The sequence below is a fragment of the Eutrigla gurnardus genome, assembly GCF_963514095.1.
Source record: "Eutrigla gurnardus genome assembly, chromosome: 5".
Taxonomy (NCBI): domain Eukaryota; kingdom Metazoa; phylum Chordata; class Actinopteri; order Perciformes; family Triglidae; genus Eutrigla; species Eutrigla gurnardus.
In genome coordinates, this window is record NC_139919.1 from 29263858 (window position 1) to 29278775 (window position 14918).

The 14918-nt window shown below is 43.1% G+C and overlaps 1 protein-coding gene across 1 annotated transcript in view; it reads right to left on the reverse strand.

Moving 5' to 3' along the window:
• The window catches only part of aff2 (AF4/FMR2 family, member 2), a 127388-nt gene extending 117468 nt beyond the window's left edge, over positions 1-9920 (reverse strand). Inside the window, 1 exon segment of the mRNA XM_084009454.1 lies at positions 9825-9920. Coding sequence (XP_083865580.1) covers positions 9825-9877 — 53 coding nt within the window. The 5' untranslated portion in view covers positions 9878-9920.
• Positions 9921-14918: the final 4998 nt, after the last annotated feature.

Sequence of the window (14918 nt, forward strand, 5' to 3'; positions counted from 1 at the left end):
CTTCCTGCTCCTGTAAATAATGTAATTTGTCACAGACAGGCCTCCGTGTAGGAGATGACCTTTTCCAAGCCTCGCAGTAAATTGGCCTTGGCTTGGAAAAAAGCTACGTCATTAGCCGTCTCCGTCTCGCACTTCCTCAACATCACCCTGCTTCCAAATTCAGTTTCATCATTTATTTATTTTTTATATTTAGTGTTTAATCTACTGTCCTCTGAGGCTAACTAGCTCTAGCTGTCCGTCTCTTCTTTTCTCTCAAATGCTGCCGCCGTCAAACGCACACTGAAAGTCATGTGTCCTATTAATTTGAATTAAATTGCTGATTGAGCGCTTTTTATTTTTGTATTTGTGTATCGCATTGTTGCAAATGGGTTATATAAGAAGTGGCCATTGTCATGGTGACGTCATCCATTGGTTTGTGGATGATGGTTTTGAAGCCTTGAGGTCGGCATTTTAGATGTTTTGCAACCAACAAAGGAAGTGACCATATTTGGACTGCGATGGCTGGATCTGATGAACACAAGCCAGCTGAGCAGCAACCTTACTGGATCTGGATCCATCTGGATTCTGGTGTGAAGCTGCTCACTGAGTTAGCTTCATAATTCAAGGTTCAACTTTACAGCTAAGTGTTAAAGTCATCTCAGTAGCTAACTAGCATTGGTAGCGTGGTAGCGACCTGTCAATCAGAAGGTAAGCCCCGCCCCCTAAAGCATCCCCTGCTTTCTGGTCTGGTGGACTCTAAATGGACCATAATGTACTAAATTAACATCATGCTGGATTGAAGAAGACTTGAAACTAGAGATTGAGACCATAAACTCATGTTTACAATGTTTACTGAGATAATACATCAAGAGAGAAGTAGGACCATTTTCTCATAGACTTCTATACCACCAGAGAGGAGTCGCCCCCTGGTGGCCAGCAGAGAGAAGTAGGACCATTTTCTCATAGACTTCTATACAACCAGAGAGGAGTCGCCCCCTGGTGGCCAGCAGAGAGAAGTAGGACCATTTTCTCATAGACTTCTATACAACTAGAGAGGAGTCGCCCCCTGGTGGCCAGCAGAGAGAAGTAGGACCATTTTCTCATAGACTTCTATACAACCAGAGAGGAGTCGGTCCCTGGTGGTCAGCAGAGAGAATGACAGTTTAAGGCACTTCAGCTTTGGCTTCACCTTCTAAAACATCCCTCTAACAGACAGCTAGAAAGGCCTCCAACATGTCTGTATGTAAGTCTTTAAAATAAATAAACACACACACACACACACACACACACACACACACACACACACACACACACACACACACACACACACACACACACACACACACACACACACACACACACACACACACACACACACATATATGCCGTCACAAAGTAGATATCAGGAATTTATTTACTGCCAACTACCGCGGAGAGGAGCGAACTACGAGAGCGCTGGGTTCAAGGCAGTGTGTTGTTTCTGTGTGTGTTTGTGCGTTATCATTCCTCAGCACCGTGCTCCTCTTGGCAGATGGCTCTGCCAACCTCGGGGCCTGGTGTGTGTGTGTGTGAGAGAGTGTGTGTGTGTGTGTGTGTGTGTGTGTGTGTGTGTGTGTGTGTGTGAGAGAGTGTGTGTGTGAGTGTATTGTCTCGGTATCTCGGGGGCAGGAGGGCAGAAGCTACCTGGTGTTGACTGCCAAGACTCTCGCTCTCTCTCTCTCATTCTCTGAACCCTCCACACACACACACACACACACACACACACACACACACACACACACACACACACACACACACACACACACACACACACACACACACACACACACACACACACACACACACACACACACACACACACACACTCCTGCTGATAGGCCTAACCCAGTCACGACTTGTGTCTGCCTATGAATGTTTTTTTAATAAAGCTCAGCGGTTAGAAGTGTTTATGAAAGATATCGTCTCAGATTGTTATAATTATTTGTATTATTATTATAATTAAAGGTGGTATACGAGCCGCGATGGAAGGTCAACAACAACAACACGTTATCACAGAGAATCACATCATTACATCAGCGTGACACATTCGTGCTGGAGGGCGAACGCTGTACTATCGTTAACTAATTCAGCATTTCATAAATTATGGAAGACGACTTCAAGCAAATACTTAGTTAATGCTTTAACTAATTGAGGTAATTCTTAATTTGTTTTTAAACAAACAAAAGCGGGCTCTTCGTGAACTAATTTGACCCGACCGTAATTCAATTACATTGCAAACCGTTTTACAAATTACATTAAAATCACAAATTGCCATCATGCACCTCATATCTGATACATTTCTGATTTTATTATTTACTATTTATGGTTATTTTCACATCACTTTTGTGCTACAAAAAAAATCTTATCTGTCCACTGTGTGAACTCCGATAAAGAAAAACACCCAAAACAAATCTTTAAAAAGAAAAGAAAGGACATAAAAAACTCTCTGGAGCAATAATTACACCGATAATTACAGGTATTAAAAGGTGGGAAACTCTGCCAATATTAGAGCAGTGATGTGATCCCATGGGGAACATCCGCTACGCTTACGAACGCTCTCCTACTTTATAGTCTCATTAGTAGTTTAGACTTTCAGTCACATGTATTGACGAGGAGGAGTTTTTACTGGAAATAAGATCTCAACAACGGCAAACAATCTCCACGTTTCAGCGTATTTGCTAAGTCGGCAGCTTCGGCGTGAGATGTTTTTAAATGGCTCTCGACTCCGCCGGTCTGCTTTCATAAAGAGATACGTAAGAGATACTTAATAAAGAGGGTCCAATCTGATCTGGTTTCCAGAGTCACACCTGTGCCCAGGTACCTGTGGAAGGAGATAGTTTTTCTGGAGAACTTGTGATATTTCCTGGTTCTGGGTTACCGACACTCAGCTCTTCTCTCTCTTGCCTGGGGATTATTAAATTTCATCATTTCTCCAACTAGAGGCTTTGTAACCTTTGACAAGGTGAAGTTGATGCTCTGGGAACGTGGCATATAACAGAACATACCCGATCCTGCCGAGGCGCCAATTATTGGCTGAGGAAGTCACAGGATTCAGACGTGGATGGTCGTATCCCACACTGGGAGAATCTTTATTCTAGAACTTTACCATCATACCATTCTGCCGAGGTTTGATATTATTGTTTGTGTCGTATGTTTCATGATATATACGTGCCAAGAGCTACAGTTGTGCCAAAGAGAACTTGCTATTTAATATCACTTAAACAAGTTTTCTATACTTCCGTTGAAGAAACGTTGAATAAAATCAAAGCAATTTCTCTACAAATATGGTGATAATCCAAGGACGTTTCTGACAAACGTGTAGAATAAAAAAGTTTTTAGCATTTAGTAAAGGTGAAGTACATTTATTTTCCTCGGCTATGAGAGAATTATGACTCTGAGTTATCGGAGACCTTCTTGGCTGGATTAGACTTTCTTCAAAAGGCACAGAAGTCAATGTTAAAAGCTTCCATTAATATATAAATCTATACAAAACATACAGAAGAGCAAGACCCCTCGGATCAGACGAGCGTCGTAATGACTTTGATAAAGAGTTTAATCACAATCACTAGTTTATGTTATATTAAGGGATGCCAATATTCCCCTTTTTTCCAGGCCAACCGCTCACAGGAAGTGAAGGTGGGCAGAGCTCGCCTCACATCTCCAGCCGAATCTCACTGATGAGGATAAATGTTGTGAGGATTTGATCTCCCGTCCAGATGGTTGCTATTTTATTTCCTTATAAGACACTTAAGGAACTGAACAGATGGCATTTCACTCTTTATGTGGAATAAATGCAAAACTTAAAAATGTCTCAGACTCTCAGCCGCAGCTCGGAGGTTGAGATTTACTCAACAATAAAGTTTTAACAGTTGACCTCTGTCTGACTCAAAAGCATAAAAAATGAAATATTTGGGTGATGTGATGTCTGATGTTGAACAATTTGCTAAAAGGCATTTCCCTAATTATGAATTATTTTTATTATCTTTTCCACAACTTTGATAACTGACAGCACTGTTTCAGTTACTTTACTTCTCTTTCTATAGATATCTTTTATTTCGTGTTGAAAAAACAGGCAGCAACTTTTGGTTGGGAAAAGTAAAGCAAAAGCTGAAGTGCCTTAAACCTGCATTCTCTCTGCTGGCCACCAGGGGGCAAATCCTCTGGATGCATGAAGAAGTCTGATAGCATGGAAGAGTTTATGGTCTCAATCTCTAGTTTCAAGTCTTCTTCAATCCAGCATGATGTTCATTTAGTACATTATGGTCCATTTAGAGTCCACCAGACCAGAAAGCAGGGGATGCTTTTGGGGGCGGGGCTTACCTGCTGATTGACAGGTCCATTTAGAGTCCAACAGAGCAGAAAGCAGGGGATGCTTTAGGGGGCGGGGCTTATCTGCTGATTGACAGCTCGCTACCACACTACCAATGCTAGTTTGCTATTAAGATGACTTTAAAACTTAGCTGTAAAGTTGACCTTGAATTACAGAAGCTAACTTTTGTTAGCAGCTTCACACCACAATCCACATGGATCCAGATCCTCCACAGTCCGATTATGGTCACTTCCTTCACTGGTTGCAAAAAAATCCAAAATGCCGAACTTGTGGCTTCAAAACTAATCCACAAACCAACGTGTGATGTCACCATGACAACATCCACTTCTTGGTCTGTATGTAATCATACTATAGGAATTTAGTTGAGATTTCATCTCCTGTTGAGATTTTGGTGGATGCTTTTAAAAAAAAAAGAAAAATCCTAATATGTCACAGATGTGATACTTGAACTCGTTGTTTACAACCCTCGCATCGAGTTGCAATGAAACCGGATCTAAACCCCAAAGTAAACTGATTTAACTTGATTTAGAGATTCTGTCTCATTATTAGTACCTTGTTAAATTGTATAAACAGCTGGGAAGACACATGTGTATAATATTACATCCATTGCAGCTTCGCAAGGAAAGTTCGGTCTCAGTCTGCGGTCTTCACAATTACTCTCTGGCCCGGAATGAATAAATACTTCTGGAACACATCAAAACCACATGAAACTGGAGCCTTTTGGGAAATCTGGAGATACTTTGTTTAAGCCGCTCTAATCAATATGTTTTTTATTAGCATCGGGTTGACGGACTGTAGTGTGAAAATTGTCACGTGTGGTGACCAACCCACCGAGAATCACCGGCCTCCTCCAAAATCACTTTGGTCCTTCCCGAAACCGATCCCAGATACCAGCGTGTTAAAAACAAGCCTTTAGTTATCGTAGTTTTAATTAAATATTTGCTTGCATGAAAGGAAACTTGTATTTTTAACGATGTAGAGCTACTGTTAGGAACTGATTTTTACAGAGCTTGAATGCATCATGATGTATCTCAACCTCTATTAATGCTGTGATGCCCACCGGCTGCTAACAGCTAACGTTAACTAGCCTTCCTCCTGCCGATACCAACATGAATTTGTTGATCAACAGTGTAGCATCATCAGGGAGAAAATAGGGTGCAATGAGAGTGTTTGACCACAGGGGGTGTAGTAGTCCGTTTGAATTAATGTGATTAAAAACAGCAGATGAAGTTAGCAGCTAGCTGGTGAACAATGTGGGGCATTTATCAGCTAGAGTTGGAGGAGACCAAAAAGGAGCTAAAAGTAGAAAATATGTTGGATTGTATCAGAATTCATTTTTGTTTAATTCGACAAGCAATTTGCAGATTCATCAACGATGGAAATAATTATTCTTTGCGACCCTCCTGACAATTATTCAAGGTTTCTCTGATAGGATCTTTTTTCATTCTTTCTAAAAATGTGACTGAAATTCGTTTTTTGGTTTATTTTTTTCTTTATCAGCTTGGATTTCTTCCTTTAGTGAATATTTGAATGTATCTATACTTATAGTGATTTTACTTCTAAAGGAAAGGTTTTCAGAACCACGGCCAGCGACAGCGGCCTCAGGTGATCTTCACACCTGCTGACTGAGCTCCCGTTGTGCAGCACTGAGGATAATTGTACCACCAGGATCACACAGAAAGGATTCCTCCCAGATTGAACGCTTCCTTCACTATTATCTGCTCCTCCGTTGTTTTTCTCTCCATTTGTGTGCAGAATTCTTGGCAGTTCGGGGACGCTTCCTTTCACAGCCTCTGGGCGGCTGATGATGATGCTGCTGCTGGTGTGAAGTGTCCTCAAGCGGGAGCTGGTTCTTGGCAACGCCGAGGCCTCCATCCGAGGGCGAGGACGGGTATTTCGGGAGCGATGAATGAGTTTTTGGTGCGTATTGAGCGTCACACGTGTGAGCGAGCTGCTTGAGAGCTGAGATCGACGGCAGATTGAATATCGGACTGTAAATTGACTCTGTCATCTTCTCTACTTGGGGGGCTTATCCCCCAGAGGTTTGATTTTTATGATCTGGAATCATATATTTTCATGTTAAAACAGCATAAAAAAGAAAAAAATCAAAGATGTGCAGTCATAATAATAATATTGATAATAATACTAAAGTGTCTCCCCCCCCCCAGATGTGAACTTTTTAAGCTCCAAAAAAAAAAACACAGCTGGAATCGTATAATTCTATGCCGACGATATGTGTAATCAATTCCCTAATTAACTACTTAAATGGTTCAACCAATCACCATCAGTGTCAATTAACAGTCAAAGCGATCTCCCCCAGATTCCCCCCGCCATGATTAGCCGGCTACATGATGGGCAATTACAAGCGAGGAGTGCAGCGCATTCAATGCGAGGCCTATTACAATTATACAAAAGCCTTCAGATCTCACGAGCGGGAGAATGAAACAAGGGGTGAGACGGGAGGAGGAGGAGGAGGAGGAACAAAGAGGAGTGGAGATGAAAGGGTATTTTCTCCAGGAGGAGGAGGAGGAGGAGACCTACAGTGTTGGATTCGTTCAGATTTAACAAAGACGCGGGGAGCTTCGAGATTGTTTTCTCTCTCTCTTGTTTCTTTTTCCCCTTAAAAAAGAAAAAAGGGAAATCCACTGTCAAATAGGAGACGCACATCAATGGCGACTGACAAGACTTTTAACTCCGATCTGACTGATTTTCACGGCTTCTATTGAAGGTGTCAGCTTTTATGCCTGTAAAAAAGAATTGGAGGAAAAATAAGAATAAAGAACTCTCTCATTCTGGTGGAGAAGCGTCCTCCTCCTCCTCCTCCTGATCTCGGACGCTTGAGTCCATTTTAAATTTTATCAGCGGCGAGACGTCAGCGGACGCATCAAAGACGGCGGCGGACGCATCATAGGAGGAGCATCATCATCATCATCATATGGGGGTCCATGATGGGAACTTTAACTGGATATTAAATGTTCATATTGAAATCTTCTTCAGCGGTCCCGGTGGTGTAATATCTGTTCAGGGAGATGTTTGAGACGGAGAACCACATCTACTGAAAAATGAACTTTGAGAAGACGCTTCATGACTGTTTAGCTAAAATTACTTCCTGATTTTAATGCGCCACCACATGGCCACTGCTATAAATGACAGGAATCCACCAAGTGTTGTTGTAATATAGTGAGAGTTTTGTGGAGAGCTTGGAAATAATCTACGCGTTCCCACCTGGACCTGGATAAACGCTGGTTCTCTGCAGCAAAACAATGTTTGTTCTTCTTTCATATTCGTTTTTTCATCTTGTGACCTCTCAGATTTATCTTGTGGCATCGCATGTTTACTGTCATATCATCTAAAACCGACATAAAAACACAAAAAATTGCTTTAGGTTTTTGAGCAAACGTCCGATGCTAAGATGATGATTGACACGGGACGATACCATCCTTTCCATGTCACGATTATCAATATTACCCCGATCAAAATGACACTCACGTACTGGAATCACGTTAGATTGAGCCGAGAAACAAACATTTTCAGTGGGTAGAAGATGATCACATATCCTATGGTCTACCCACATTAATAAAGATGAAGCTTGTATTTTAGTATCTTATATTTGTTTCAGTCTGGCTCTATGTTTCACGTCTCTACCATGACTGTGAACCTGGCAGCTTTTTAAAATAACTTGTGACGATATATTTAATTATCCCGATAATTGATATTCACCACAATCAGCTATTCTTTCCTGTAACGAAGCAGGAATTTCTCTTCTCTGTGTGAGGCTAACATCCCATCATGACCAGCTGACAGCGGTGCTGTTACATGTGTAACCCCAGAGCTTGCTGTTGAGCCCTGAGTGGCTCCACTCCAGCAGCGGGGGGTTAAGTACCTGGCTCCGGGGCTCCGGTCTGTCGGCGGTCTACGGTGGCTGCTGAGGGACGCCACCGCGTGTCACTTCCTCTTTCACATTCTCCCCGCTGGAATTCAAAACAGCATCATGGTTGCCAAGTCTCCCTGTTCCTGCTACGATACACAACACACCTACAAATACAGCCGACTCCAGGCTTTATCCTGGACCGGAGTGCCTCCTTCATCCATCGATCTCAAGATGCACTTCATGGTTTCCTCACATAAAGATCAGCATCGACTAAATATCTGCATGAACAAGCTGTATAAGTGTTCAATTCAATTCACTCAGAGGTATATAAACATATATATATATATATATATATATATATATATATATATATAAAAGCTCTATATAATTGCACTCCGTTCGCTCTAAACTGGGAGCCGGCCAGTGCGACCAGTGTCCAAACTGGTCTCTGGATTCTGAGTTCTCCACCAATCAACGTCGTAATAAATTAATCATAAAAGACCTCAAACATGTTTCGGTTAAAGCACTGCAAGTCTTTACTGCGCGTACAAGTACTTCACTGCATGTACAAGTACTTCACTGTATGTACAAGTACTTCACTGTATGTACAAGTACTTCACTGCATGTACAAGTACTTCACTGTATATCACACAGCATGGATGCATCCAATAATTCATTTTCAGATTAAAGCACACATTTATATTTTTAAATTGTGACCGAGATGTGAATCTTTAAAAATCATCCTGTCAGTGCCCTCTAGTGGACAAACTCAGAACAACAAAATTACACTTCGATCAGTTTGTCTCAACAACAAATTCATCACTTCAGTCTTTAAAACGCCAGAAAAAGAGGTGAAGTCTTCACATGAAACCCAACAAACAGAGATTTAAAACAGGAAAGCTGTTCATCCTGAGAGGAGCTGAGATTTTTACAACACTTCCTTTTCAGGTTTCAGCGCAGCGGAGCAACAAAGAGGAGACGCAACGTGCTTTTTAACGCAAACACACACACTGAGGGCTCACGTTAAAGGTCCCGGAAACAACACCTGCGCAGCACCTGGAGGCTGCCGGACTCACGTGGACTGGCCTCGGATCGGATTTTTTATTTGGGGGGGGGGGGGGGGGGGGGGGGCTGAACTGTCAAACTTGAGCGTGACCTGACGTCCACTCTGCTCCGCGTGACGTATCACCGTACCGCCGTGTCACCGCTCCGGTGCGGGCTCGCGTTCAAATCAAACATTCCTTAATATCACAATGAGACAGTAATAGCCCGGCGCGTGTTTGCATGCATGCATGCGCGTGCGTGTGTGTGTTTTGCATGCTACGTGCGCACGCGGAGCCTCCCGGTTCGTCTCAAGCAGCAACAACGGCAGCTTTTCTTTTTTTTTTTACGGTGACAAAGAAAGACGGTCTGCACGATCTCTCCGGGACTTTGGTTGCCTCTCCTCCGCTGAACCCCCTTCCCCAAAAAGCATACAATTTAACCCTCCATTTCACACAAAAGCAGCAGAGGAGGGGATGCCAGGTCCGTTCATCCCTCTTTAAAACATGAAACTCCTCATCATAAAATGAGAATAAAAAGATCACAACGGCAGTGAAGACTTACCATGGTTGTTCGAGCTCCCAGTCTCTGAAAAAGTCGAATTCAAAGAGATCCATGGTGGTTAAAATCCCAGATCCGGTGCTACGTGGTTCTGCATGGGCTCCCGGTCCCGACTGAGCGTGTCAGAGAGGAGACGCGAGCGGCTGCCAGGAAGCTGCTACGTGGTCGAGTCGGGCTGACAAGCAGGCAGGCAGAGGTGGAGGCAGGGAGGGGGCGCGCACGTGCACGCGCACGCGCACGCATGCAGAGTGGATGGCTGAAGAAGAGACTCACCGCACACATTTCACAACAACCTGCACGGATCCGAACCTACGACGTCATTTCCCCCTGAAATGTGTCACTTAACGGGAAAAAAAAGTATTTTAAAGGGTTTACGTCACAGTGCACGTGTCTGACGTGTAAGTTCACTTTTAGCACTCAGCAGTTGGGAATCTCACAGTGACTCGATAAAACCGAGCACTGGCGGTTCTTTGTTCGGTTTGCAGGGTTCGTTGGTAGTAACGTGGCGCAGCTAGCTAGGACTGCGTTTAAAGTGGATCGCGATAAAAAAATAAAATAAAAATTATCGTAGTGAATTTCAGATTATTGACTTGAAAAAGCGGTTTAGCTTTCGATCGTACAAAAGAAGTTAAAAATAGAGCCAGATTTAAAAATTGCATAGTTTTTGAAAGATTTATCTCATTATTATTTTATTGTTTTTCACAAAAAAATGTCCGTAATAAAAATATTTGTTTCATAACAAAATGTAAAGTGATTTCAGCATGTTTAATCGTGTTTTTGTTTTAATAGTTTTAAGCATATTTTCATAATAAGAGGGATAATATGGTGAATTATTGTCTCCCTCCCTGATATTCGTGATAAAATACATTTGATTTGATTACATTTGAATTTAATTGAACTTGCTTTGCCTTCTATTTGAATGTATTTAGTGTAAAAGTCATCCTTGAGAACCTTCCGTGGATAATCTGTGTGTACATTGAAGATGACAGAGGAGCCTTTATGGCGGCCGTGGCCCCGGCTGTTAGAGGAGCATCGTTTCTGTTTATTCCGTCGAGGCCGGTCTGAATGCCGGCAGTGTCGACCAGCGGCCGTGGAATCGTACGTTTGAGGGAAACTCAGTTTCTCAGTAACTCGGCGAGCAACAGAAACAGAACCAGAGAACTTCTCAGGAAGAAGGCCGGCATGTTTTCCACACACAGAATGTGACTCATCCAAAGTGAAGGAGGAAGCAGCAGCTCCCAGGCATTACTGGACAGAACCGGTTTGATTCTGGTCCCACCAGGTCTCCATTCAGCACAAACGTGAAGAGTCCTCCTCCTCGGCTCCGAGAGGATTTGTTTTCACCAGTGTTCGGATTTGTTGAAGTACTGTTCGGTATTGTGTCGTCACACGGATGCTTAACTATTTTAAAGGAAACTGGTTTAGTCCAACCTGGTTCTGTTTTTTTCGGCCAACATCCAAAAGAACAACAAGCAATGAAAGGTTGGAAACAAATACAAAGTCATTTCACTTGGAGGTAAAACTGAAAAACACGTCGCATATTTCTGTCCCAACCATAGTCTGTATATAAGAAGTGGCCGTCGTCATGGTGACGTCACCTGTTTCTTGCAACCAGTGAAGTAAGTGACCATATTTGGACTGTGGAGGAGCGACGGGTGGATCTGATGAACACACAGCAGCAGAGCAGCACCCTTACTGGATCTGGATCCATGTGGATTCTGGTGTAAAGTCACTAACAAAGTTAGCTTCATAATTCAAGGTCAACTTTACAGCTAAGTGTTATAAGTGTCATCTTAGTAGCTAACTAGCATTGGTAGCATGGTAACGACCTGTCAATCAGCAGGTAAGCCCCGCCCCCTAAAGCATCCCCTGCTTCCTGGTCTGGTGGACTCTAAATGGACCATAATGTACTAAATGAACATCATGCTGGATTGAAGAAGACTTGAAACTAGAGATTGAGACCATAAACTCATGTTTACAATGTTTACTGAGATAATACATCAAGAGAGAAGTAGGACCATTTTCTCATAGACTTCTATACAACCAGAGAGGAGTCGCCCCCTGGTGGCCAGCAGAGAGAAGTAGGACCATTTTCTCATAGACTTCTATACAACCAGAGAGGAGTCGCCCCCTGGTGGCCAGCAGAGAGAAGTAGGACCATTTTCTCATAGACTTCTATACAACCAGAGAGGAGTCGCCCCCTGGTGGCCAGCAGAGAGAAGTAGGACCATTTTCACATAGACTTCTATACAACCAGAGAGGAGTCGCCCCCTGGTGGCCAGCAGAGAGAATGACAGTTTAAGGCACTTCAGTGTCGGCTTGGATGTGAATCACCGAGGAGTTGCAGAAGAATGACTCTGCAAAACCTTTCAGAGTCCGGCTCCAGCCGGGCCGCCTGCTGAAGTCCTGGATCTATAATCCAGTGTGTGGTCAGCGTCTCCGCTATGCTGCACCTGGACTAAATATAGTCCCGGGAGTCCAAACAGCGACTCCTTTGTAGCCTCCAAACCTTTCTGCCTTCCCGTGAAGCAACGAGAGAGATCCATCTATTCACCTCCTCTGTCTGTTAGAAAGTAACAACGTTTACGTTACATCACTTTTCTTGGTTTGCACGCTGTAATTTGGCGTCACATCGTAGAGAGGCACCGAAGCAGGAAGTCCCGGTGGTTCGAACCCTTCACCTTTGTGTCGCTAACAGTTTAGCAGCCCGCCGTTCCTCCTCCCTCCCCGCCGTACGACACATGCCCGCCGGCACGTTTCACTGTTTACACCTCGCTATGAATAATGATCCACCAGATGGTTGGAACTTGTCGCCCTGGCGTGTGCCGTAGCCGTAACTATGGCACCGCGGTGATGACATCACCGTCCTCTCCTCTTGTTGAAGTATCCCACGCTGGAAAGGCATGCATGTTTTGTTTTTTGTTTTTTACTCCTGACGGGAGGAACGCGAGAAGTCCAAATGTATCGGAAGTAATGTTTTGAAGACACACTGCGGGGGCTGTGTGTGTGTGTGTGTGTGTGTGTGTGTGTGTGTGTGTGTGTGTGTGTGTGTATTTTGGTCTGGTCCGGGGCAACATGCCAGCACTACTCTGCATCACAGGCGGCAAGTACAAAACAGCAGCCTCGGATGAAGACGAGAGAGTTAAGCAGAGAGCATGATGGGAATTAAAAAAAAAAAAACTGCTGCCTCGCCGTGAGCGACGCCATCTGAAAAAAAAAGTGCCGTTTCATGACCTTGATGAATTCCAGCCATTTTCAAAAACCTCACGAATCAATATTCCAGACGTCTCCGGATCTTAAAAAAAAAAACACACCGCATCAAAATTCAACCAATTTTCAAGGATTTTAAACACCTGCGGGAACGCTGTGTGTGTGTGTGTGTGTGTAGGTGTGTGTATGTGTGTGTGTGTGTATGTGTGTGTGTGTGTGTGTGTGTGTGTGTGTGTAAGAAAAGGCCGTCCAAATCTAGGTCAGACACAGAGAGACATGATTGGAGAGAGAGAGGGAGAGAAAACCAAAGATGTGGTAGAATTAAAAGAACAATTGTAGGATGAGTTGATGAAGAATTGAATGACAAAAAGAAAAGTGTGGAGACGTGAAGATAAAATGTAATTAAGGGCTTAAATGCAGCGAAGCTACATGCATGAATTCAGCTGCAGCTCGTTATCGTGACTACGAGCAGGCCAACTGTTTGTTTGCTTCCGACGTCTTCCGTCTTCCTCGCCGTGGCGTCGCAGCCACAGCTGTGCCGGTAATTTCTATTTAAATGATGACGCCGGGAGTTTAGAGTTTCACACGCGGAGCCCAAAGAGACATGAAGTGATGGAAGTCAGCCGCTCGGCTTTTAGCTCATTATACTCGGCTGTGTATCTCGCACAAGTTGAGAAGTGCATGTCATGAATTTTCAATGTGTCCAGGCCTCTCTCTCTCTGTTTGTGTGCTACACGAAGAGGCAGTGGCCCCAATACAGCACCACAGCTCCCCCATGTGGCTAACTCTATGTATTACGAACTCAAATTAGGTTTGGAAAAAAAGAAAGAAAATCTCTTACCGAACCTTTATGGAATTTGAGACGCCGCAGATGTTTCTGGAGGAAAACTGTCCAAAGATAGAAGTTGTTAAGTTAGTTGGATGCAGCTTTGAATCGTGAACAGAGGAGTCAAATAGGACACACGTTATACACTCAAGTAGAAGTACAGATATGTTCAACAGTACTACTGCTACAACTTCTTTACTCAAGTAAAAGTGAGAAAGTACAGATTCTGAAATGTACTCAAAATATAAAGTATCCCTATGTAGGACATTTCTATTGGCAGTTTTTTTAAAGTAAAAGTACAGATACCCGAAAAGTACAGTAAGGAAGAATTTGTACTTTTTAAGTTCCCACCTCTGAACTCGAAGGTAGCCTGACAAGTTTTAAATCTTTTTTAAAATGTTTTAATTATTACAAGTGTTATTATAAAAAGGCACAGAGATATCTCATTCAATACTTTCTAGTTTAAAGTACTTCAAGAACGGGAACAATGATTGAAGTTCATGCAGCTTTTATAATGACGTTGTTTTGAACTTTCATCACAAACTCTTTCCCAGAGTTGTTGAATTTAATAGCAAAATAAATGACATGTGTGACCAGGTTCATCTTATTCTCTTTATTATTCTGAATAAATACGTTCGGCATTTACCCGAGGGCTTCATATTTGTCCATTTATTCAAAGCAAATACTGCTTAGTACAACAAAAGTGGCTTTTAGAAGGATTACATTAGCAATCAGAACCCTTATCATGTTATAATGAGTTCAGGAGTTTCCTTCGTCCGGTTTAGGGATCGGTGGGGGGCCAAGGAGCTCGGCCTTGACTCCCGATCATAGCTGTGCTCAACGGCCTCACAAGGAAAACCTTGTATCGTAATTTCTCTTGAGCTTCCACCTGGTTGTTTCACGCTGATCGTATTCAAGGCCACGAGGCTTCAGCATACGAGGTTGTAATGAACAGAACGGAGGGAATAACTGTGGGAGGATCCCTGAAGGAACGATACAGATAAAAAAACACATTCAAGCTGTTCTAGTCAGCGTTTTTATATCAACAACTGAGGAAATGA